This window comes from Notolepis coatsorum, assembly GCF_963971535.1.
Source record: "Notolepis coatsorum genome assembly, chromosome: 3".
Lineage (NCBI taxonomy): Eukaryota > Metazoa > Chordata > Actinopteri > Aulopiformes > Paralepididae > Notolepis > Notolepis coatsorum.
In genome coordinates this window covers 9,513,139-9,536,967 of record NC_140167.1, presented here as the reverse complement: position 1 = coordinate 9,536,967, position 23,829 = coordinate 9,513,139, and the positions used below count along the sequence as shown (strand labels likewise).

Sequence of the window (23,829 nt, the reverse complement as noted above, 5' to 3'; positions counted from 1 at the left end):
GTCCAAAACTGATAAGAAGACTGATTCCACAATTCTTTTTCTACTAAATAGAGGAAAATTGGATCTGTTTCTGTACAGGAAACCAATTTTCTGTCGCAGTTTAGTGGCAAGATTTTCCACATGGAACTTAAATGTTAATTTCTCGTCAAGCCACAGGCCAAGATATTTATACTCAGTGACTCTCTCTATACAAGAGCCACTGACAGTAGATATCCTCACATCATCAAGGTTAATATTCCTTGCTCTTGAAAATAACATAAACTTTGTCTTACTAGCATTAAGAACCAATTTAAGACTAGTAAGGGCATCCTGTAGAGCATAAAAGGAAAGTTGCAATTTCTCAAAGGCCAGCTGTACAGAGTCTGCAATACAGTACACAATTGTGTCATCAGCATACAGATGGGCATGACATCAATACAAAGAAGAAACAATATCATTAATATAAATTGTAAAAAGGACAGGACCCAAAACTGAACCTTGTGGCACACCTTTAGTCATGGCCAAGAATTCAGATTGTGCTTGACCTAACTTCACACACTGCCGCCTAGAAGATAGATAATCCTGAAACCAGACACAGGCATTATCATCCAACCCAATGTTAGATAGTTTCTTTAGAAGTAAGTAGTGATCAACTGTGTCAAATGCTTTTGATAAGTCAACAAAGAGGGCAGCACAATGTTTCTTCTTATCTAATGCTGAAATAATGTCATTTGTAACCAAAGTGATGGCTGATGTTGTACTATGTTTGGCTCTAAACCAGATTGTTGAGAGCTAAGTATGGAGTTAGTTGAAAGGTAATATTTGAGTTGTTTACTTACTAGTGTTTCCAGGACTTTAGCTAAGCAAGGTAGCCTGGAGATAGGACGATAATTATCTAAGTTATCCCTATCACCTCCCTTATGTAAAGGAATCACCCATCATCAGATGCTTGTTCACGAGAGGAAAAACACGAAGCAAATGTAAACATCATGAAGGGTACCCCATACGATCACGTCTGGTACAATTAAGTATAAAACCGGTTTATTGAACCAATGCGGAAAGAGACATTAAGGAGATGGGTCCATTTGAAGCGTGCATACATGTGCTTTCCAGGAAGAGGTGTCCCTTGTGCAGAATTCCTCCTTGAATGATGTTATTATGGAACTGACCCTGGTGGAGCCTTCAGCAGTGACTTCCACCAAGGTACCGCCATCGAGTTGTTCAGAAGAGCACTCTGGCGAGTTCAAACATAACCTTCAATGAAAGCACACAAAGGAATTATGTTGTATTAAATACATATATATATATACACAGACATTATTTCTACAAAGTCTAAAGACGAGGAAATGAAAGCCTAGCAAGTTGTCATCCACATGACTGAACACACACACACACACTATTCATGAATATATTTTCCGATCTGATTGGATAATCTTCTTGATGAGGATACAATGTTATAGTGTGCAGAAGACAGCCTACCGCGCTGCGCTCAGCTCCACCCCTTTATCCCAGAGACGGTGCCGCATTTCTCTTCAAGCTAAATCTATCTTGACTGAGTGACTCCATGTCTGATTGGAGGAGCGCCCCGGACTTGTGGAACTCATTGGACGCCGCTGCCAAAACGCCGGGTGTGTTTGTTTCGGTGCTTTGGAGAACACGCACCGCCTCCCTGTGTCTCAAATCAAAGCCGCCAAGTCTCCCGGATTAGACGCGGCAGGACGGCGGCTGGACGTGAGGAGGTTTCTTTCTACGATGGCTTGACGAATGAGGGCCATTAAGTGCGGTTTAAAAATCGCATAATTGTTAATATGAAAAATAGAAATGATAAATTCTTGAAAAGTGGACTTTTTCTAGAGTGAAGGTTTTACCCAAGTTCTGCAAGTTCTGCATTGCAGCACACCATTCCCACAGCAAGAAGGTCCTGGGTTCGATTCCCGCTTGGGGACCAGGTTGCCAGGTTGCCGGGTTGCCAGGTACCCAAGTGTGTCATCTCCCGGGCCTTTCTGTGTGGAGTTTACATGTTCTCCCTGTGCTTGCAAGGGTTTCCCCTCCAGAAAAAAAGTGATAAACCTAATGGAAAAACATGCAGAACAGATCACGTCCCTGACGAAGAAGGACAAGACCACTTGGATTGGTCCCCGGGCATGGTCCCTTGGGGGGGAAGGGCGACCCAATGCATGTTTTTTTTTTTTTTTTTTTGTTTTTTTACCCAGGGACAGTGCACATTAATCAACATATTCAGTTTCTACATCAATGTAAATGTGCCAGAATTATCTAATGAGCTAGTTTTCATCCATAGTCCCTGCCTACCATGCATGTCTTCTGGGCTCCCTTCCTCGTACGTGGCTAACTGAGTTAGCCGGATAATTTTCAGGATAACTTGACATAAGTCAGGCTTTCCGGTTCCACAAAGCAAGTTTGGCTAAATCACCATAGCAACACATCGATAAACTTGAACCTGCTCCAGCGCAGACTTACTTAAGTTAGCTGGATAAGCTTGCCACTCCCTCTGAAAAAAATGGCAGCTCCCTTCCTCAGAGATCCCATTATACCATTCTGAATAATGTTTTTGTGCTTAGTTTTTCTAGAGGGGTCGCGAGCAGCCCCGAGATGATTTCCAGAATGTATTGATTTCATAGAATGTGTGAAATAGGCCTATAATTTAAAACAATTAAAATACATGAAACTGCTTTTGAAATGTAAAATAATAGACCTAAAATGCTGATAATAAATAATATTCAGCCTGCTATGGATTTACTTTGTCCTACATAATGCACATCATAGCTACGGCGTGCACGACACCTGTTTGAGCTGCGGGATGAGGCACGCTTGTTTCTGACGGAGAATGTGTCCCAGCTCGCTGCCCACCTTCGATGCCGACTGGATAACAAGGCTAGCATATTCGTCTTGCATATTTGCTCAAATTAATGGACTTAATCTGTCACTACAAGGTGAAAACACAACCATCCTGTCATTCAATGATAAAATACAAGCGTTCACGAGGAAACTCGAGCGCTGGAGTAGAAATGGGCCGGATTTATATGTTTCCAGAGCTTGATGCATTTATGGAGGTGAACACAGTGAAGATGTCTATAACTCACCTCCAAGCCCTTCTTGAACGGTTTTAAAAGTATTTCCCAGAGGAAATCAAGTGACGAACCTTAAAAACAGTGTTTCAGTCCAAGCCGCTGGCCGAGTTCTGGATATCAATTGAGGGGGAATACGCACAGCTATCCACCATTTCGATCTACCTAGCTATGCGAAAAAACATTATCTGCACTGACTTACAGTATATAAAAAATAAGTACAGATCACGTCTGAATGTGGAGGATGATCTCTGAGTCGCTGTCTCCAATATTAAACCCAGACTGGACTTGTACTCCAAGCATAGTGTCCATCCATCTCATTAGGTGAGTTGAACATTAGCCTTCTAAATGAAACGCGCTATATGTATTAATTGTATGGTTGTTTGATTATTGTGTAGTTATTGTGCGTGTTAAAAGCCTCCAATGCTTATCAGTACGTGTGAATGTTTGCATGTTTCAACCACCTCCTATAATAGTGGGGGTCGCGGCTCTCTGACATTTCGGGGGTCGCGGCCTGACAATTTGGGAACCCCTGATCTACATATCACATACATGTATTTATATAATACATGATACCTAAGCGCATACAGTACATATATCCTCATAATTATCTATTAATTCGTATCAATTAGCTTGTTTTTATCTACTTATTCTGAAAGAGTTGAAGTAATTATTTTCGCTAGCAAGATCTCATTCGATGATTCATTCCATTAAGCCTACTGCCAGCAGGCACATTTAAAGAAATATAATCTGATTGATTGGGGTAATGAGGCACATAATATTTGCCTATACATTTTCCCAACACTTACGCATTTAACTTGTTAGACCTTTAGAAACCGTTAGAAAATCACGGTTTCGGTGATCGACCTCCTCTCCCTTTTGAAGTAGGACAGGCACGCGCAATTATCCCGATTACTGAAGTCTGGTTAGAATTAACGAGATTGTTTGAGCGTGAATCAGCCTTTGAGAAACCGAGATAGCCTGACATCAATCATCGGGTTAATTTAAGCTGGCTAATGGGACAATTGATCGGCTTAGTTGAACCACGTACGGGGAACGGGGCCCTGGTGTGGGAGGAAACCGGAGTACCCAGAGGAAACCCACACGACCACAGGGAGAACATGCAAACTCCACACAGAAAGAACCCAGGACCTTCTTGCTGTGAGGCAGCAGTGCTCACCACTGTGCAGTCCATGTGTGTGTGTGTGTGTGAGTGTGTGTGTGTGTGTGTGTGTGTGTGTGTGTGTGTGTGTGTGTTCCTGTGTGTTCCTGTGTGTTCCTGTGTGTTGCCCATCTTACATGTGTGTGTTGCTGCATGACAAATAAAGACCGAACACAGAGGTGTGTCTTACCTCGATGGTGATGAGGATGACGATCATCCACTCCAGCCTCAAGCTGTGCTTCTCACTGAGATGGTTCCTCATGAGGTCCGTCAGCTCTGTGCAATGCTGAAGCTTCTCGTTCACAACCTGGAACACAGCACACACGTTCCTTTCTCAATTTATTTTGAGCTTTCTGTATTTTTCTCCCATCCCAATTTAGTGGTTATGCCAATTCCCTTCCTGGCCATTGCCCCACTGTCGGTCTGGGGAGGGTGTAGAGCACTGTAGACTATCACATGCCTCCTCTGATACATGTGGAGTCGCCAGCCGCTTCTTTTCACCGGACAGAGAGGAGTTTCACTGGGGGAACGTAACGCGTGCAAAGGTTCACGCTATTTCCCCCAGATCCCCTCCCTGCTGAATAGGTGCCCCGATCGACCAGTAGGAGTCGCAGTTTACAACGACCAGGACACATACCCCACCGGCTTCCCACTAGGGCTGCACGATTTTGGGAAATAATCGAATTGCGATTTTTCCTGACAGATATTGCGATTGCGATTAAATTTGCGATTTGAATCATTTTTTTTAAGCAGCCCCACAGAGGTTTATTGTAAAATGCGGCTTGCATCTGGCCTACGCGGTGGGTCTGTTCGGGACACCGAGCCTGAAAATGTTTCTTTTTACCTGGGAATGGATACGGGTACCCAACGGTACCTTTTTTCTGTACTTTACTCTCCCTCTCTGAAGTCTAAACTTCACAACACACAATCTAAAACCCCTTACCTCCCTCTCCCAAACCGTTCCTACAACAATAACAACAACTTGCAAAGGAGATCTTGTATATCAATGGGATTTCCTAGTAAAAAAAAAAATAATAATATATTAAAAATATATATATTGCGATTATATATTTTTTTGCGATTTGCTAATTGCATCATTTAAAATCGCGATTTCGATTTAAAATTGATTAATTGTTCAGCCCTATTTCCCACCCACTAACACTGCCAATTGTGTTAGTAGGGATGACTGACCAAGCCGGAGGTACCGCTGACAGCTGGATTCTATCCCAGAGTCTCAGCGGTGGTAGGCGAGTGCTTAGTCCACTGCGCTACCCAGCCGCACCTTCACATGTTCCTTTCTGACAGATTCTTTGCATTTAAGTCCCAATCCGGATTTCCCTTCCTGTGTGTTCACAGACACTAAAGAGTTTGATTTGTAGATGGACACCTTTAATCAAGAGATCTAAGGAAGGCTCTTAGGCCATACCTCATACAACTACAGTCTACCCATATAACTCTGTATGATAGCATGTACAATTGTGCTGTATACCATACATATACATTTATATATTACATTTTACAGCATATATATATATATATATATATATATATATATTTTTTTTTTTAAGTTTTAAAGTTAAGGTCTAGATCTATGATGAACTTTGTGCTCAAAACACAAAATCGACTAGACACTAGACTAGAGCATACATTTGAGCCATCAAAGAAATTAAGCAAAAGTGGTTACCTGTGTTGAACTAGTTTATTTTTTAGAAAATAAAAAAATAGACTGGATTACTATTACGACTACTACCAATACTACCGATACATCCCTATTGGCAAACTTTATATTTAAAAAAAAAAAAAAAAAAAAACGTTTTTTTTTCTTTTTTTTTGTTCATTATAAAACTGTGGCAGGACCAATTAGACTGTGGCGGTAGGTAATTAATGGAAAACACTGTATATATATATATATATATATATATATATCCATATCTGTCTGAATATACCTGCATATACACCTGCATATAACTCTCTATGATAGCATGTACAATAATGCTGTATATACCGTATATATATTATTATTACTGTATATCTATCCACATCTGTCTGTAACGTACATACTTGCATATAATCCTTTTTACATATCTGTAGATACTATATCTATACATATCCCTTACCTACACTTACTAGTTACACTGCTGACCAGTATGACTTCTACCATAGTGTCTTTATACCAGTATCACTGCACATATTAATACTACAACACTGTAGTAGCATCTGATTAGCTCTATACTCGGTAGTACAAACTTATATATTCTATACCCAGTTTAATCACCTGTACATTGTATATTACTATTGCACTTTACTGGTACATTTGCACTCTGGTTGGATGCCAAACCTCTTTTCCTTGTACGGTACCTGTGCTGTATGATGACAATACATTTTAATCTCATCTAATCTAATAACGCCTACTGTATGTCGTTTTCTATGCATCTGCTCCTTGAATAAAGGACATTTGAACTGCAAAATGTGAGCCCTGGTATTTCGGAGTGATTATTGAGGAAGGTGAAGCAGGAAGCAGGTATTCTGGAGTGATTATTTAGGAAGGTGAAGCAGGAAGCAGGTATTCTGGAGTGATTATTGAGGAAGGTGAAGCAGGAAGCAGGTATTCTGGAGTGATTATTGAGGAAGGTGAAGCAGGAAGCAGGTATTCTGGAGTGATTATTGAGGAAGGAGAAGCAGGAAGCAGGTATTCTGGAGTGATTATTGAGGAAGGAGAAGCAGGAAGCAGGCATTCTGGAGTGATTATTGAGGAAGGTGAAGCAGGAAGCAGGTATTCTGGAGTGATTATTTAGGAAGGTGAAGCAGGAAGTAGGTATTCTGGAGTGATTATTGAGGAAGGTGAAGCAGGAAGTACCTTGACCCTGCGGCTGATGTTGAGGAACTGACAGGTCCGTTCGTACAGCTGCTCCAGGTTCTCTCTGTCCCAGTAGAAGTCAGGTGTGATGAGCAGGTCGGAGCTCAGGTTGATACAGTGTCTGTCACATTGAATACAAAAAGGTTTAGGTCAGAAAACCCACTGTGCAGAACACAGAAAAACTGTGCAAAGAGTAGATGTTTTTTGAGGAAATTGAATTTACCTGAGAGAGAAAAGTTCTCCGATCTTCTGCATGACCTCCGCCCTGGACAGCTTCACATGTTTACCCGACTTCAGTGTCTGTTTGGGGGGGGGGGGGGGGGGGGGAGATTAATCATTATGAAATTCCTGACAAGTGAACTCCGGAAACAAGACTTGGCACAGGCACAAGCTTCCTGTCTGAGATCATGAATTATTGATGGATTCATAGTGGGGGCTTTTAAAGTATCCACTGTACCTCACACGTCATTTATTGCTGTCATTTATCTGTAAATGTCTGGATGTATGTCATAAATGTTATGATGAATTGAAAATGGGGGACCCTGATGTAAACAAGTCGAAAGTCTTTCTCTGGTCTGCATCCCCTTAACAATTGTGTGTATTGAGCCGTACTGTATTGTACCCATTCTGCAATCTGTTAATAACATTTTCAATCAATCAATCAATCCAAGGACCTGCATATACCTTATGGTAGTACTTCTCTTACGCAGTTCTAAATGAGGTATAGAGGGTCTAATCTTTGGAATGCCGCTGATCCTATGCTGAAGAAAATCTCCATCTCTGCTTATTTTTAAAGCAAACTACAAAAAAAATGCTCATATCCAAAAAGCAGTAGATAGATAAATAGGTCTATATACATGTATGTATGCATTTGGTTATGTGGATATGTAGGTTTGTAGGCAGGTGGGTAGGTGGTTATGTATTATTATGTACGCAGTATATATGAATGTATGTACCGTGTGTATGTATGTTTGTATTTACACATATCTTTTGAATGTATTACTGGTATTTTTTTTTAAATAATATGTATATTTTTGTATGTTTGATTTTACAAAATAGGGGACGTGCTCTATAAGCCTCTAGAGGCTTCTAAACTTCTCCTATACAATATGGTTATTATGTATTTTTCCCCTTTTGTTTAACTCTTTATGTGTTAATAAATCAAATACAAATACAAAATACCTCTGGAATGGATTGAATGGACTCTACGAAGTGGTCTAATGACACCTCCCATATGGCCAGCTTGACTGCAGAAGGAGAAAGCAAGAGGTGAGATTCTGACCACAACCCCCCCCCCCCCCCCCCCACCTTCAAATTTAATAGCAATTTCACGACCATACTGGCAAAAAAAAAAACGAAACAAAAAAACACATAGCTGAACTGGCAGCTGCACACTTGTGCAAATCTTAATTATTGCACGTTCCATACAAGCTCTCGCCAGACGCAGAGCTCCCGGGAAGCCCCGCAGAAAAAACGACGACTTAAACACAAAAACATTTCATATATTTTATTGAAGACTTTTTAATACCCCGCAGATACCCTGCACTACCCATATTCTACACACTCAAGATGGATACGTGATGAGACATACATTAGAAGCTGCTGACCTGATAGGGAGAGTGCATTTGAGAATGCATATTTATCCAACACAGTGTCAGCATGGTCCATTTCATTATTCAGCAGGAAGTTACCGCGCTGAAGCTTTGAGTTCCCCCTGAGCAAAAGATCAAGAACATCCTCAACGTCACCGGGAAACACTTCCGACGGTTCCAAATTTTACTTTTAATTGTCATTTTCAGGTAGGTGAGAGATAAGCTTGTGAGCCAATAGGAGTAGGAGCACGTACTCTGCTATGGTGTAGTTGATCTCCTCGTTCTCCCAGTGGACCAGGGCGACCTCGTAGGGCTGGATCTCATGCCGCTCCAACAGTCTCATCGCCTTCTTCATCTGTAAGAGACGAGGAGTCAGACACCTGCATCAGTACAGGAGTCAAACACCTGCAGCAGTACAGGAGTCAAACACCTGCAGCAATACAGGAGTCAAACACCTGCAGCAATACAGGAGTCAGACACCTGCAGCAATACAGGAGTCAGACACCTGCAGCAGTACAGGAGTCAGACACCTGCAGCAATACAGGAGTCAAACACCTGCAGCAGTACAGGAGTCAAACACCTGCAGCAGTACAGGAGTCAAACACCTGCAGCAATACAGGACATAACTCTACTGTACTCATATATAACCTCTACTGTACTCATATAACCTCTACTGTACTCATATATAACCTCTACTGTACTCATATAACCTCTACTGTAGTCGTATAACCTCTACTGTAGTCGTATAACCTCTACTGTACTCATATAACCTATACTGTACTCATATATAACCTCTACTGTACTCATATAACCTCTACTGTACGCATATATAACCTCTACTGTACTCATATAACCTCTACTGTAGTCATATAACCTCTACTGTAGTCGTATAACCTCTACTGTACTCATATAACCTATACTGTACTCATATATAACCTCTACTGTACTCATATAACCTATACTGTACTTATAACCTCTACTGTACTCATATATAACTCTACTGCACTCATAACTCTACTGCACTTATAACATCTACGGTACTCATATATAACCTCTACTGTACTCATATAACCTCTACTGTACTCAACCTCTACTGTACTCATAACCTCTACTGTATTAATATAACCTCTACTGTACTCATATTGTATAACTCGGTACATTCCTGCAAACAGTTTCATTCTTTACCGTTTTCTCCTCGACATTCCAGAAAACCACTGAACCCTCTCTGGAAGATAAGAACAGTCATGTCAGTCTCTAATGACACTAGTGGCCAAAAGACAATCATTATCTGAAAGCATTAATCATTGTAATCTTTTTGGAAACAAGTGTCAAAATATGTATGGAGGACAATGGCATGAATCAAGGCCATAGTATCTCTAGCGGTAGAATATGTAATGTCGCCAAACAGCGACCTCTAGGCAAAAGAGCCCCTCTTGGAATAACGCGTTGTTTACGTTTTTTGTTTTGGTCTGACATGCGAGTTGGATTTCAGTGGGTATAGGGGGGGGGGGGGGGGTTGCTAATGCTAGCCACTGTGGCCACACTTCAGGCTTCTACCAAGGGAGGTCTGAAGAAACAAGTTACAAAACTCCAACACACACGTCAGACCAATTTTTTTTAATTTTTTTAAGTAAACAAAGCTAAACACCAAGCGGGGCTCTTTTGCCTAGGGGTCGTCGTTTGACACGGCATTACAGATTCCATCTTTAACGCAGGCCTACTTTACATAAACAGTTCTACCTGAAGAAGAACATGAGGGCATTGTCATCCGGTTTTGCAGCCATGTCTGAGGATATCACCAGTGCATTCGAAGCATCTGAAATGTAAACACGATTGTAAAATAAGGTGTTCCAACAGTCCACATTCACACACAGGTGCATCTCAATAAATTAGAATATTGAGGATATATCGGTTGCCTCCGTGCCACGCCGCATTGATTCATGCAAAAGGAGCCCGACCAAGTATTTCAGTGCATATACTTTTCAGTAGGCCGACATTTCTGCAATATATTTACGTATATATATTTTTCATTGGTCTTATGTAATATTCAAATTTTCTCAGATACTGAATTTTAGGTTTTCATTCGCTGTAAGCCATAATCAACCTTTAAAGAAATGAAGGCTTGAGATATTTCACTCTAATGAATCTATATACCGTAATTCCTCTAATAGTAACCCCGGCTTGTATTTGTTTCAACTGTAGCGGATACCAGGCTTGTATTAGGAGGAGGCCTGTATAAGAGGGAGGCCTATATTTCTAATTTTCAAACAGATCATAATGAATAAATCAACATTTTGTGTCAATTTGAACCCAGTAAAATGTACTGGGTGCATTTATTGAAACCAAGTACTGTATGAAATACGGTAGTAAACAGTGCAATTACAGGTGGTCAAAAAAGTTAAATAAAGTAAAATAGTGCAATCACAATACTGGTATAATAATAATAATAATAACTTTGTTTTATACAATTCTGAAGTAGGCTTACTCTTACTCTTACTCTTGGTAAACATTAACACCATACCATTATATGGTATTTACTGCACAGCCAGGCCAGCATATAACAACAATAACTAAATATACCCGGCTTGTATTAGGAGGCCGGCTTATAATTGCTTAGCTCAACAGCGCACCCGGTCATTAATAGAGACCCGGTTTTTAATTGAATACCGGTTACTATTAGAGGAATTACGGTAATATATGATTTTCACTTTTTGAATTGAATTACTGAAATAAATAAACTTTTCCTCGATATTCTAATTCATTGAGATGCACCTGTATATATACAACACACACCTAAAAACTATGAGCGATGAATAACCTTCCGTCTTACCTCTCGGTATGTCGACTTCATGGAAGCCGTGGGCTATCAAGTCGTGGCAAAGCGTTGGTAAATGATACTGGTCTGCTGTTGCGAAGGCTATACACTGCATCACATCCTAGAGGGGGTCACAGGTGGGACTGGGTTATTATTACAAGGTGACCCACGCAGTCTGTAAAGAGAAACACGTTTACACTTGCAGAGTCTGCGATTATATTACAAAACAAAACTGCTATAATACATGTCATTCTCAGAATTATATTATCTTATGTCATCGTGGATCAAAACGAAATCATTTTGAGTAGGGATGCTCGATATTGGCTTTTTTACCAATACCGATATACCGATATTGTCCAACTCTTAATTTCCGATACCGATATCAACCGATACCGATATATGCAGGGTTTCTCCCCCCAAAAAATTGAATAATTTCAGGTAATTAACATTACATATCTCTTGTTGTGGAATTAACACAACATTATGCATACTTTTGACAATAAATAAAATCAGAATTTGTTCTTACTTGCTTGCCTGGGTAAATAAAGGTTATAGAAATGTAAAAAAAAGAAAAAGAAAAAAAAAATATATATTTTCCGATATCACATTTTAATGCCGATATCGGCCGATAATATCGGACATCCCTAATTTTGAGGCACTTTTGAACGAAATGTAAGCCCAGATGATACTTCTCTGAATGGTTAAATGTGTTTGTAAACTATTTGCGGGGCCTGCCATTGTAAACAACAATGAGATGGCTTTTCCATGTAGCTTTAAATAGTGTCCCAAGGACGCAGGTTTCCTCTAAGGACAGTTTGTTTATTCAGTTATGAAAATATACCAGGAGAATGTTCTCACTTCTTAAAGAGTTCAAAATGTCAATTCCCCAAAGCAAATAGTGTGCCTTTGATGCACAATTATCAGCTTAAGAAGCATATAAATTAGGGATGTCCGATATTATCGGCCGATATCGGCACAAAAATGTGATATCGGAAAATATCGGTATCGGTTTTCATTTTTTTTTCTTTTTTTTACACTTCTATAACCTTTATTTACCCAGGCAAGCAAGTAAGAACAAATTCTGATTTTATTTATTGTCAAAAGTATGCATAATGTTATGTTAATTCCACAACAAGACATATGTAATGTTAATTACCTGAAATTATTACGTTTTTTGGGGGGGGGGAACCCTGCATATATCGATATCGGTTGATATCGGTATCGGAAATTAAGAGTTGGACAATATCGGTATAGGTAAAAAAGCCAATATCGAGCATCCCTAATATAAATAGATCAATATGACATGTCTAGTCTACCATTCCTTATTGAGAGAGACAAAAGCACCTTGTCATCATCCTGGATAAGCGGGTTGGTTCTGGACGGTTGTTTGGTTCTGGGCCCTTTGGGAATCCTCTTTGCGGGAGCCGTCGCCGCTTTCAAACCAGACGCTAATACAGATTTGACGAGGCTCGTTGAATACAGACGCTTGTTCTGTGCACTCCGACATTTAGCCAGCGTCCCAAGGCAGGCTAATACACTGCTGGGATGATGACCGTGGTGTGACCCGTGAAAAATACATGATCCACCGTGTGCAGGATTCCAGCAGTGCCATTTGTTATTACTGTTCCCGGAAGCAGGAAGGGTTTGTAGAGTCCTACTAGTTTGATGTCCATATCTGTGTTGCTGGACAGGCTCCGAGACACTGGCCGAGGACAAAACAACAAACGTAGGTTTCCTCTCCAGCAGCAGCTGCTGAACTCCCCGCCTGAGCCGACACGACGTCCGGAGAAGCATCTTCACCTGGACTGCTGAGCGAGCACCGCAATACACATGAGAGAAGAAGAGGACAAAATGAGGCGTCTCTTCACTGACCGAGAGTTGAATGAATGAATGAATGAAAACTTTATTTAACAGATTGCAGAATGCGTACAGTACGGCGGCTCAATACATACAATTGTTAAGGGGATGCAGACCAGAGAAAGACCGACGTTTGTCTTGTTTACATCAGGGTCCCCCATTTTCAATTCATAAGTGACATTTATGACATTACACAACATACAAACATGACATTATGATGACATTTATGGCATAGGGACATACATGACATACAGGTATATATAGTACGGTTACATTTGTGACATATATGATATGCAAATATACAGTACTGTCTGTTACCCATAGATCCTGACAGAGTATATACATTATGATGGGGAGGAGACTGTACATTAGGAGGGGGTGGGTGGGAGGTAGAGAATATACATACGGAGGGGAGGAGTTGCATCATGCCATTACAGAGCTCTAAGATGCGGGGCTGCAGGACTATGTAAACAGCTGAAATGCTAAATTAAACCCTAGAGATCATAACTCCTAGATTAATTCGATCTCTGCAATCTTCACCCAAAGAAGATAAATATCTTTGATAACTCAATATCGCATTTCAAATGTTGCCAGGAAAAGAAAGTCTGAAGATTGACCTTGGCTGACTTGAATCTCATTCAATGAATAGCATTGCATGCTGCATGTTCACATCACATGCCTATGATACTTTTGCCCTCACAATATATTACATGCGAATTATTATACAGGGGGCCACTCGTGAATCTTCATATTCTTCATAACAGTAGTAGCGTTATGCGCATATTCAGGGTAATAACTTTAGAGGTAGCTAACGTTACCTTAGCAGGAACAGATGGTTAGCTAGCCACATAATGAATGAGCTGCATGATATATCACTGTTATGATACTGGTGATGATGCTATGTCTGTGAATAACTCACCAAGTTAAGCTTTACAAATGACAAACGTTGCACCGTCATAATAAAATAGACGTGATGCTCCAGCATTCTGGATTGCGTGCAGAGCATGTGAATTTGTGCACGCGCACACTGTCACCCATTCAACTCCACTTGAACATCAGTTTCCTGTTTGGTTTGACGTCATCGCGCAAGTTGACGTCTTGATCACTGTACTTCCGCGGGGGGGGGGGGGGGGGGGGTGTAAAATAAATTAATGTCGATTAACATCTAATTAATCTAAAATGGATTAATCGAATTCATCTAAAACGAGTCAACATGAATTCATTGTATCCCCTCGCGCTCCCTTTCCCCCGCTCTCTCCAATACCGGAAGTGTATAATCATGAGGCTGACTTTCCTTTGTTTACATTCTTAAATTACTATCAAGGCTTAATAAAAAAAACGGGTGAGATTAATATTGCTCGGGGGGGGGGGGGGGGGGGGGTAAAGCATATTTAATACATTTCATATTTTGGTTTGCATCCAACGAGTTTACTCCTCAGACAGTCAAGTCCCACAGGGTATGTTACTATAGCACCCCCTCTGGTGAAGACTGGCTGTGTTTTCTGCTGTTGCCTGGAGACATGGTGAAACAGGACATAACAGTACATGAGTAGCCTCCTAGCTGGTAACACTTTTCTTTGACTCTCTCTGACCTACCATGGAAGATACTGGTGCAGTAGTAACAGAAAAGGCTGATGAGGTAGGCAGTAGTTGTTTGCTTCAGTGTTGTAGCCTATAGGCTTATGTTAGTGGGCTAAGTTTGAATTGCTTTTATATCGTAGAACAGTGGTTGTTCTCAAGATAGGGTCCGCGGGCCCTTTTGGGTCCTTGAGGGACTTACAGGTGGTCCCAAGCAAATGAGGACCAGTACAATGTCACTGTTATTTCATTCACTATCGTCGTTAGCACAATGAGAGAACGCATAGGAATGGCATTTCTGATCTCTGTACCTCCTACATTAAGTAATGGCCTACATGGTTATGCAGTCCTGTGCGGAGTCATATCTAACACAAATTGTGTTTAAAGGGGCACTTCACCACCAAAAAAAAATGCTGATTTATTTTGCACATAATCTCACACAGATCCAAAAAAATCTAAACAGTTTTAGACACATTGATTTAATTTGAGAGTTATTGAGAGTAAATTAGTTTGAATACGGCCACCAGTGATGTCATCAGGGACATTGAATCCTTGTGTTGTGTTGATTACAGCGCCATGAAATGATGTACTGCAGATGAAAAAATAGCAATACCTTGTTTTACAGGGACTGCTTATCATTTGATGGAGGTGTAATTAACACAACACAGGGATCCAATGTCCATGATGACATCACTGGTGGCTATATTCAAACAAATTTACTCTCAATAACTGTCAAACTAAATTAATGTGTGCAAAACTGTTTTGAGTTTTTGAATGTGTGTGAGATTATGTGCAAAATAAATCAGCATTGTTTTTGTTGTTGTTGTGAAATGCCCCTTTAGGGGTCCCTGGGACAAAATCTTACTTAATTGGGATCTATGACCTAATACATAGGAGATAGACTTTCCCAAATGAATAGAAATAGATGTTGCCCAACTTTCAAAACATTTAAATGCGTCATCAATTACACAATCACAGGTCAGTCTGCGGGCATCACGATTGTTTTATTCGCCAGGCGGACGCCGTGGACCCGCACCACGAGAGGGACCGGCTGAAGGTGAGGGTTGCCGTCCTGGAGGACAGCGCGAGGTCCTACGAGGTGGAATGTAAAGCCAGCAGAGAGACCTTGATGAGGCTGGTGGCGGAGCTGAGCCGAGAGCGGAGGAACGCAGCCAGCAGTGCAGAGGCGCTGGACTCACTCAGGGTGGTAGGCGAAGGCGACACACGCACGGCTGCACCATGCAGTTGCGGAGGGGACGTTTGTTTAGATGTGCAGGATCTGCAATTTGTTTCCAAAATATATTTACTATACACACTAAAAACACACTTCTTCAATCAATATCTGAAATGGAGAAAAAAATCTTCGTACTTTTTTTTTTTTTTTTTTTTTACTATTATACACTTCACTACAAAGGAATCTACCTTAGTAGTACCTTACTACCTATAATTCTATTGCCTATATTGATGTATTTCTACTATTACCCTGCACATACCTGTACCTGTACCTCCCCCATGCTGCTATTACACCCGCATTTCCCAAAGGGGTTCAATAAAGGAATATCTTATCTTGCCTGTATTACTACCTACTATGCCAATATGTCTATATTACTACCTACTATGCTAATATGTCTATATTACTACCTACTATGCTAATATGTCTCTACTACCTACTATGCTAATATGTCTCTACTACTACCTACTATGCTAATATGTCTCTACTACTACCTACTATGCTAATATGTCTATACTACTACCTACTATGCTAATATGTCTATATTACTACCTACTATGCTAATATGTCTATATTACTACCTACTATGCTAATATGTCTATATTACGACCTACTATGCCAATATTACTACCTACTATGCTAATATGCCTATATTACTACCTACTATGCTAATATGTCTATATTACTACCTACTATGCTAATATATCTATATTACTACCTACTATGCTAATATGTCTATATTACTACCTACTATGCTAATATGTCTATATTACTACCTACTATGCTAATATGTCTATACTACTACCTACTATGCTAATATGTCTATATTACTACCTACTATGCCAATATGTCTATATTACTACCTACTATGCTAATATGCCTATATTACTACCTACTATGCTAATATGCCTATATTACTACCTACTATGCTAATATGTCTATATTACTACCTACTATGCTAATAATTTATGTCTATACTACTACCTACTATGCTAATGTCTATACTACTACCTACTATGCTAATATGTCTATACTACTACATACTATGCTAATATGTCTATACTACTACCTACTATGCTAATATGTCTATACTACTACCTACTGTGTTAATATATCTATACTACTACCTACTATGCTAATATGCCTATAGTACCACACTATGCTAATATGTCTATACTACTATACCTACTATGCTACTAGGTCTATATTACTACCTACTATGCTAATATGCCTATATTACCGTAAATCCTCTAATAGTGGAGGGCATTCAAATAGAGGACGGGCCTCTTATAATGGACGGGGGGTTTGATACATGCAGACACATAGTCCAATATTAGAGGAAATACGGTACTACATACTATGCTAATATGTCTATATTACTACCTACTATGCTAATATGTCTATATTACTACCTACTATGCTAATATGTCTATACTACTACCTACTGTGTTAATATATCTATACTACTACCTACTATGCTAATATGCCTATAGTACCACACTATGCTAATATGTCTATACTACTATACCTACTATGCTACTAGGTCTATATTACTACCTGCTATGCTAATTAGTCTATATACTACTATGCACTCAAGACTGTAACACTCAAGTTCAACACTGTTTGACAAGCAATGTTACTGACCCTTATTACATGGCGTTTTCACATTCGCCGAAATGCTTGCTTGTGATTGGTCAATAGCCCCCGACAGCGGTGAATTATTTTTCGATAACCACCGGTGATTATTGTTTTTCGCAGCTGGAGTAATCAAGCCCCACTGACACACACTGTTTCAGTGCAGCCAATCAGACACACCTGCCGGGCTTCCCGCGATAATAATAATCACTTTATTTGGGCTGACAGAGCCACAGAACAACTGCGATTTGTCAAATGAATTAGGTATATTGTTAGTAAGTTAGCCATGTAATAAGCGGGATAATGTATAGCTATACTCGGTCATCATCGCAAAATAATTGACCTTCACTGACGTTTAAAACACCTCGCCGAGGCGGCTCGGTATTTTAAACTCCGTGTCGGTCAATTATTTTGCGACAATGACCTCGTTATCCCTTACTTAGCTGCCAGAGTTCTATCGTTCCTGCTGACTTGTTGTACAGAACTTGTAAGTCGCTTTGGATAAAAGCGCTCAGCTACATGCTCATTATTAGAATCATCCTAGATCTTACGTCATCAAAAATAATATTAGGCACTTTGAACCAAACGTAAACCAAGAAGATACTTTCTTAAATAGTAGGCCATCACCTGATTGATTGATTGATTGATTGAAAACTTTATTAACAGATTGCAGAATGGGTACACACGCACGCACGCACACACACGCGCACGCACGCACGCACGCACGCACGCACGCACGCACGCACGCACGCACGCACGCACGCACACACACACACACACACACACACACACACACACACACACACACACACACACACACACACACACACACACACACACACACACACACACACACATTTAGAATCTTTATTTATGTCCACATAAAGACAATGTTTAAAGGGCACAAATATTATCAGCGCACTTGTACATTGTGGGTTATTCTGATACATTTGTGCGCAAATTTACAATGGCAACCAAAGTTACACACACACATGGATGATGAACCTGACAATCAACACACAGCTCATGGATACAGATAGCAGCGTCTTCTCCAAATTGCTCGGCTGCCAATAATAGCTGACACTGAGCAATATCTTGCTAACTGTTTGGCTCTTCTCTTCGGAAGATCGGCCATCTGAAGGCCTCTAACATGCCAACATTTTGGGAAATTAACGTATCGTCTTCTCCAGAGAGAGACAAGAAGATAGATACCAGTTTCCTCTCTGTGTGTTCAGTAGAAAGCTATCTGGCTGCACGTTAGCCTAGCTTAGCACAATGAATGGAAGCGGACCGCGCCGGTTAGCCTTCGGGAGAGGTGTTAGTTGGACCATGCCTAGGCTAACCGGCACTGTCCGGTTATAAAAAAAAAAAAAAAAAAGATGTGGTGTATCTTCTCCAACACAGGAGGTGAGCGGCATGGTGCTGGGGAGGCTGGAGAGACAGAGCCTGGCGGAGTTGGAGAGACAGAGCATGGCGGAGAGGCTTGAGGCCAGCAGGAGGGTCGTAGAGGCCAGGCGGGAGGCACAGTGTCTGGAGGACCAGATCCAGGAGCTCCACGGGAAGCTCCAGGAGAGCCAGGGAGAGGCCCGGGCGGCTCGGGGACGACTGCAGGCGTTCCTGGGGAGGCTGGCGGGCCTGCTGTCCGGCGGCTCCGACGCGGGCCCGCCCCCCGCGGAAGAGGACGTTCTACGGAGGCTGGAGGAGCTCTGCACCAGGGAGGGGGAGGCAAGAGCGGTAATGACAGAGTCTATGTACAACATAATCAATCAATCAATCAATCAATCAATCAATCAATCAATCAATCAATCAGATTTATTTATATAGCACGTTTTACATGACACAAGCCAAACAAAGTGCTTTACAAAGGCAGGTACAGTAGGGGAACAGACAGGTCATACAACATGGAACAGACAACAAAAAAATCAGTACAATAGCTCAGGCAAGGTACAGGTCAGGATCAAGGAAATGCTAGAGAATAAATACGTTTTGAGCTGGGATTTAATTAAAGGACTCGATCGAGGGGGCAAGACTGACTGAGGTAGGGATACTGTTTAATATGACGTACAGTATATCATGCCAGTTAGGGCACCACCTTGTGTATACTGCACCTTGTACTGCACTTTTATGTACAGTGTGTTATATGGATAGACTAAAGATTAAATAGATATAGTGGTATAATGTTAGTAGGTTTGAGTACTGTCTAAGACAGATGTAGTAGATGAGTATCTGCAACAGAGTTCAGAGTTCAAGAGTAGGTAGAGTGGTGGGGGGATGAAGAGGGAGAGAGAGAGAGAGCGAGAGAGCGAGAGATATAGAGGAGAGAGAGAGGGGGGAGGGAGGGAGGGGGAGAGAGAGAGATGGAGAGGGGGGAGATAGGGACAGAGAGAGAGGGAGAGAGAGAGAGAGAGAGAGGTGGGGAGGGAGAGAGAGGGAGAGAGAGGGGGGGAGAGAGAGGGAGGGAGAGAGGGAGAGAGAGAGGTAGGGGGGAGGGAGAGAGAGAGAGAGACAGAGAGAGAGACAGAGAGAGAGGGAGGAGAGAGAGAGAGAGGGAGGTGAAAGTTCACAAGCATGGCTCACGCATATCGGGTTACAATGTGGAGAAGTTGGACGGCGTGTGCGGCTTAGAAGAAGCGGTGTCTTTATCCATGTATACATGTGCAGCATCCTCCAAACCATATCCTGTTCTAACGTGGCACAAGAGTTCCCAGTCTTAATTTCACCTCCCTTAGTGACCGCCGTCGTGCCACACTGACCCTGTGTATGTACGTAGGGCTGTCCCCGACTAAGGATTTGGATGGTCGACTAGGATTGGCCAAAATTTGCCGTTAGTCGACTATTGGTCGACAAAAAAAATAAATAAAAAAAAAAGTATAATATTTTTAATTTTATTATTTTTTCTATTTTTCATTCCATTTGGGCTGTGGGGGGTGCTTAATGTCTGAAGGAGTCGACTGAAGGCTTCTTGTCCTCTGCAAAAGCATGCAATTGGTCCACTGATGGATACATCTTGATATTTGTCTAGTCTAGTGTGTTCATTAGATGGGTGAAATCCTCTTTCAGTGCCTCTGTGCCTGTTTTCGTAGGCAGTTAGCCTCTGGTATGCGTGCCATTAGCGTTAGCCACGCTTCTAGGCCTCTTTTCTTTTGGAAAGAATGATAAAAAAAATTTAAAATAAAAAATTAAATTAATTTCTTTTTTATTATATTCGACTAAGAGGTTGGCCAGTCGACTACGGCTCCTTTTCGACCGATTAGTCGACTAATCGATTAATAGGGGTCAGCCCTAAGACCATGCTGGAGACCAGGCTGTCTCCTTAGTGACCGTCGTCGTGCCACACTGACCCACATGTGTATGTAGACCGTGCTGGAGCTGGAGACCATGAGGCTGTCCCACGTCTCAGAGGAGCAGAGCCAGCGGACGGAGCCTCACCAGGAGGGGTCTCTGCAGAGGGCCGCCCAGCTGGCTGAGCAGCAGGTCCAGGACCTGAGCGGGAGGCTGCAGGGCCTGGAGGTGGAGCTGGAGACAGCAGCCCTGCATCACGACGGACTGACTTGTAGCAAACGTCATGTGAGTATACTAGCAGCACCCTGGCAGGGAACCAGAGGTCGGGTCGGGTCGGGTCGGGTCGGGTCGGGTCGGGTCGGGTCGGGTCGGGTCGGGTCGGGTCGGGTCGGGTCGGGTCGGGTCGGGTCGGGTTTGGTCGGGTCGGTCAGTCAGTGTCGTATCCACAGTTAGTCGTCTTCTGATTCAATTCACAATTCTAATCCTTTTAACCTTTTAAGTTCTTTCTGTCCAATCTTTCGCCGTCGACTAAAGACGCACTTCTTCAATCGTTATCAAAAAATTCAATTAAATAAAAAAAAAACTCTAACCCCTAACTAACGTTACTGTCATGCACTTTTCCTAATATACTAACCTACACTGTTGCACTCAACACTTTGATGAACATTGTTACTCAGCCGATAGAGTCGTGCCCTTCCTCCTGTCTTGTTGTACAAAACTTGTAAGTCGCTTTGGATAAAAGCGTTCAGCTAAATGACAAAATGTAAATGTAAATGTAAATGTTCTGCTTCATGTATTACATACCATGTAATTTTATTTGGTTGTTTGTTTCATGTGTGTTTTAATTATTTCCCTCACCTCTGTGATGTATGTACTGTCTCTTTTCTATTTCCCCTTTCCCTGTTACCCTTCAAGAGGCCCTTTTGTCCTAAGAATTTGTTCTTAATTGACCTGTCTGGTTAAATAAAGGTAAAATACAATAGGGGAGCCATTTCCCTCTGCATCCCCCCCCCCCCCCCTGGTTAATGGGCTAGCTCGGAGTTAGCTGGGCTAATCACTGATGGCCGGCTGGAAGCTTCATCTCTGGGCATGTGGGCCGCACCGACCCGGTCACACTCATCATCCGTTCTGGGCTGATAAAATGAAATATATTATATATAGAATATGACCCAGTAATGAATAAACTAATAACATTAATGTGGCTATTTGAAAACATTGCATATACGCTAAATAATCTCCATCAATGATCCCTCGGGCATGAGCACGGGCGCGCAGGGACTGGCACGAGCGACATGCATGAGCCCTGTATGCTGGCTATTTTTTTCACCTGCCTTGCTGCTTTAGAAACATGCTTTTGGAGTGGAAAATATTACCAAAATCCCTGCAAAAACATCTCACAAACACTAGAAACTGTCAGAAACTGAACGAATGCTATAATGTTCAACAACGACTTTTAATTGATTCAAATCAGTACTTACACGATCGCCTCAAAATGGACGGTCCACACACTATTCCTGGCAAGAATTCAGGAAATGCTCCGGTCTCTCTCATTGGTCTCTCCAAACGGCAACAGACTTTTCCGACCGATCCCTAGCAGCCGTCCCTTGGACAGTTCTTGGCTTTCGAAATCCTATGAAATGGCGTCAATCGGACAAAAGATGTAGGCGTGGCGCTAAATTGAATGACAGGAGTGACGATGATGTCGGTGCCAACTGCTTTCGCTTCCAAAGAGTTAATCTTACCGTAATCCTCTTTTTGGATCCTCTCACAGTATGAGCAGTTCTTGGAACAGCTGTCGGAGACGCTGAAGGTGGACAGCATCGCCGTGGACCTGGGCTTCGACATGAGGCTGAAGCTCATGCTGTCCCGTGCGGAGCAGCTCATCAAGCAGGAGGGGACGGCACTGGCGGAGACTAAGACCCAGGGCTACAGCCTGCAGAGAAAGGTACTGGCTCCCCCCGGGGATGTAGTAACAAAGGAACGCCAACACACTATTCCACACTATGCACTGTAAAAGGTGGGATTTATACGACTGCTACATTATGACATATTGTATATCATAGGGGGCCTTAGTTGTACTGTACAAGAAGATATATACCAGTCTCCTCTCTGTGCGTTGAGTAGAAAGCTATTTGGCTGCACGTTAGCCTAGCTTAGCACAATGAATGGAAGCGGACATGACTGGGTAGCCTTTGGGAGAGGTGTTAGTTGGACAATGCCTAGGCTACCCAGTCATGTCCGCTTCCATTCATTGTGGAACGCAATGCACAGAGAGGAGACTGGTATCTATCTTCTTGTCTCCCTCTGGAGAAGACGGTAAGCCCATTTCCCAAAATGTTGGGAGTTTTTCCTTTAAGGCGGCCTATGCCGTACATCCCCTCTGACGACAGCTGAAGGCGCAGAAGGAGCGGCTGGAGAGCAAGGAGCTCCACACGGAGCTGCTGAGGAAGAAGGTGTCCGAGCTGGAGGAGGAGAGGAGGAGCCGCTCGGGGCTGGCCGTGGAGCGCGACGACGCTCACCTGGCGACCAGGAGGCTGCAGAAGAAGGTGGAGCGTCTCCAAGCCGAGCTGAAGGAGACCCGGCTCGCCAACACGGACCTCAGGGCCCAGCTGTCCCACACCAACGAACTCAAGGTAGTGGGGAGAGGGGCTCCGGCCCGCGTGCCGTCCCGTGGCAGAGTCATGTAGCTTTCTATCACACACACGTGTGTGTGTCATACACACTCACGCTCTGGCCCCCGTAAATGTCCAAACCC

General features: G+C 42.2%; 2 protein-coding genes across 3 annotated transcripts in view; one reads left to right on the top strand and one right to left on the bottom strand.

The window, feature by feature from the left end:
• Window positions 1-149: 149 nt before the first annotated feature.
• On the bottom strand, window positions 150-14,387 carry rmnd1 (required for meiotic nuclear division 1 homolog). Of its 2 annotated transcripts, none has more exons than XM_084309916.1 (12): window positions 14,268-14,387; window positions 12,836-13,296; window positions 11,507-11,612; window positions 10,417-10,492; window positions 9,862-9,901; window positions 8,931-9,031; window positions 8,692-8,798; window positions 8,267-8,331; window positions 7,308-7,384; window positions 7,085-7,205; window positions 4,418-4,534; window positions 150-1,233 (listed from the first exon to the last, which is right to left on the bottom strand). In XM_084309916.1, the coding sequence occupies exons 2-12, from the start codon at window positions 13,283-13,285 to the stop codon at window positions 1,201-1,203; spliced, it is 1,293 nt and encodes a 430-aa protein (XP_084166042.1). In that variant the 5' UTR covers window positions 13,286-13,296; window positions 14,268-14,387; the 3' UTR covers window positions 150-1,200. The 2 variants fall into 2 exon arrangements, with proteins under 2 accessions (XP_084166042.1, XP_084166043.1); XM_084309917.1 differs by having other exon boundaries at window positions 12,836-13,299; window positions 14,268-14,376.
• Window positions 14,388-14,945: 558 nt separating this feature from the next.
• Window positions 14,946-23,829, top strand: part of ccdc170 (coiled-coil domain containing 170) — a gene marked incomplete at both ends in the record, with an annotated part of 29,922 nt that continues 21,038 nt past the window's right edge. The window contains 6 exons of the mRNA XM_084310371.1: window positions 14,946-14,987; window positions 15,942-16,133; window positions 19,197-19,526; window positions 21,150-21,359; window positions 22,846-23,019; window positions 23,465-23,707. Of these exons, the coding sequence (XP_084166497.1) occupies window positions 14,946-14,987; window positions 15,942-16,133; window positions 19,197-19,526; window positions 21,150-21,359; window positions 22,846-23,019; window positions 23,465-23,707 (1,191 nt within the window). The remainder of the gene's footprint in view (window positions 14,988-15,941; window positions 16,134-19,196; window positions 19,527-21,149; window positions 21,360-22,845; window positions 23,020-23,464; window positions 23,708-23,829) is intronic.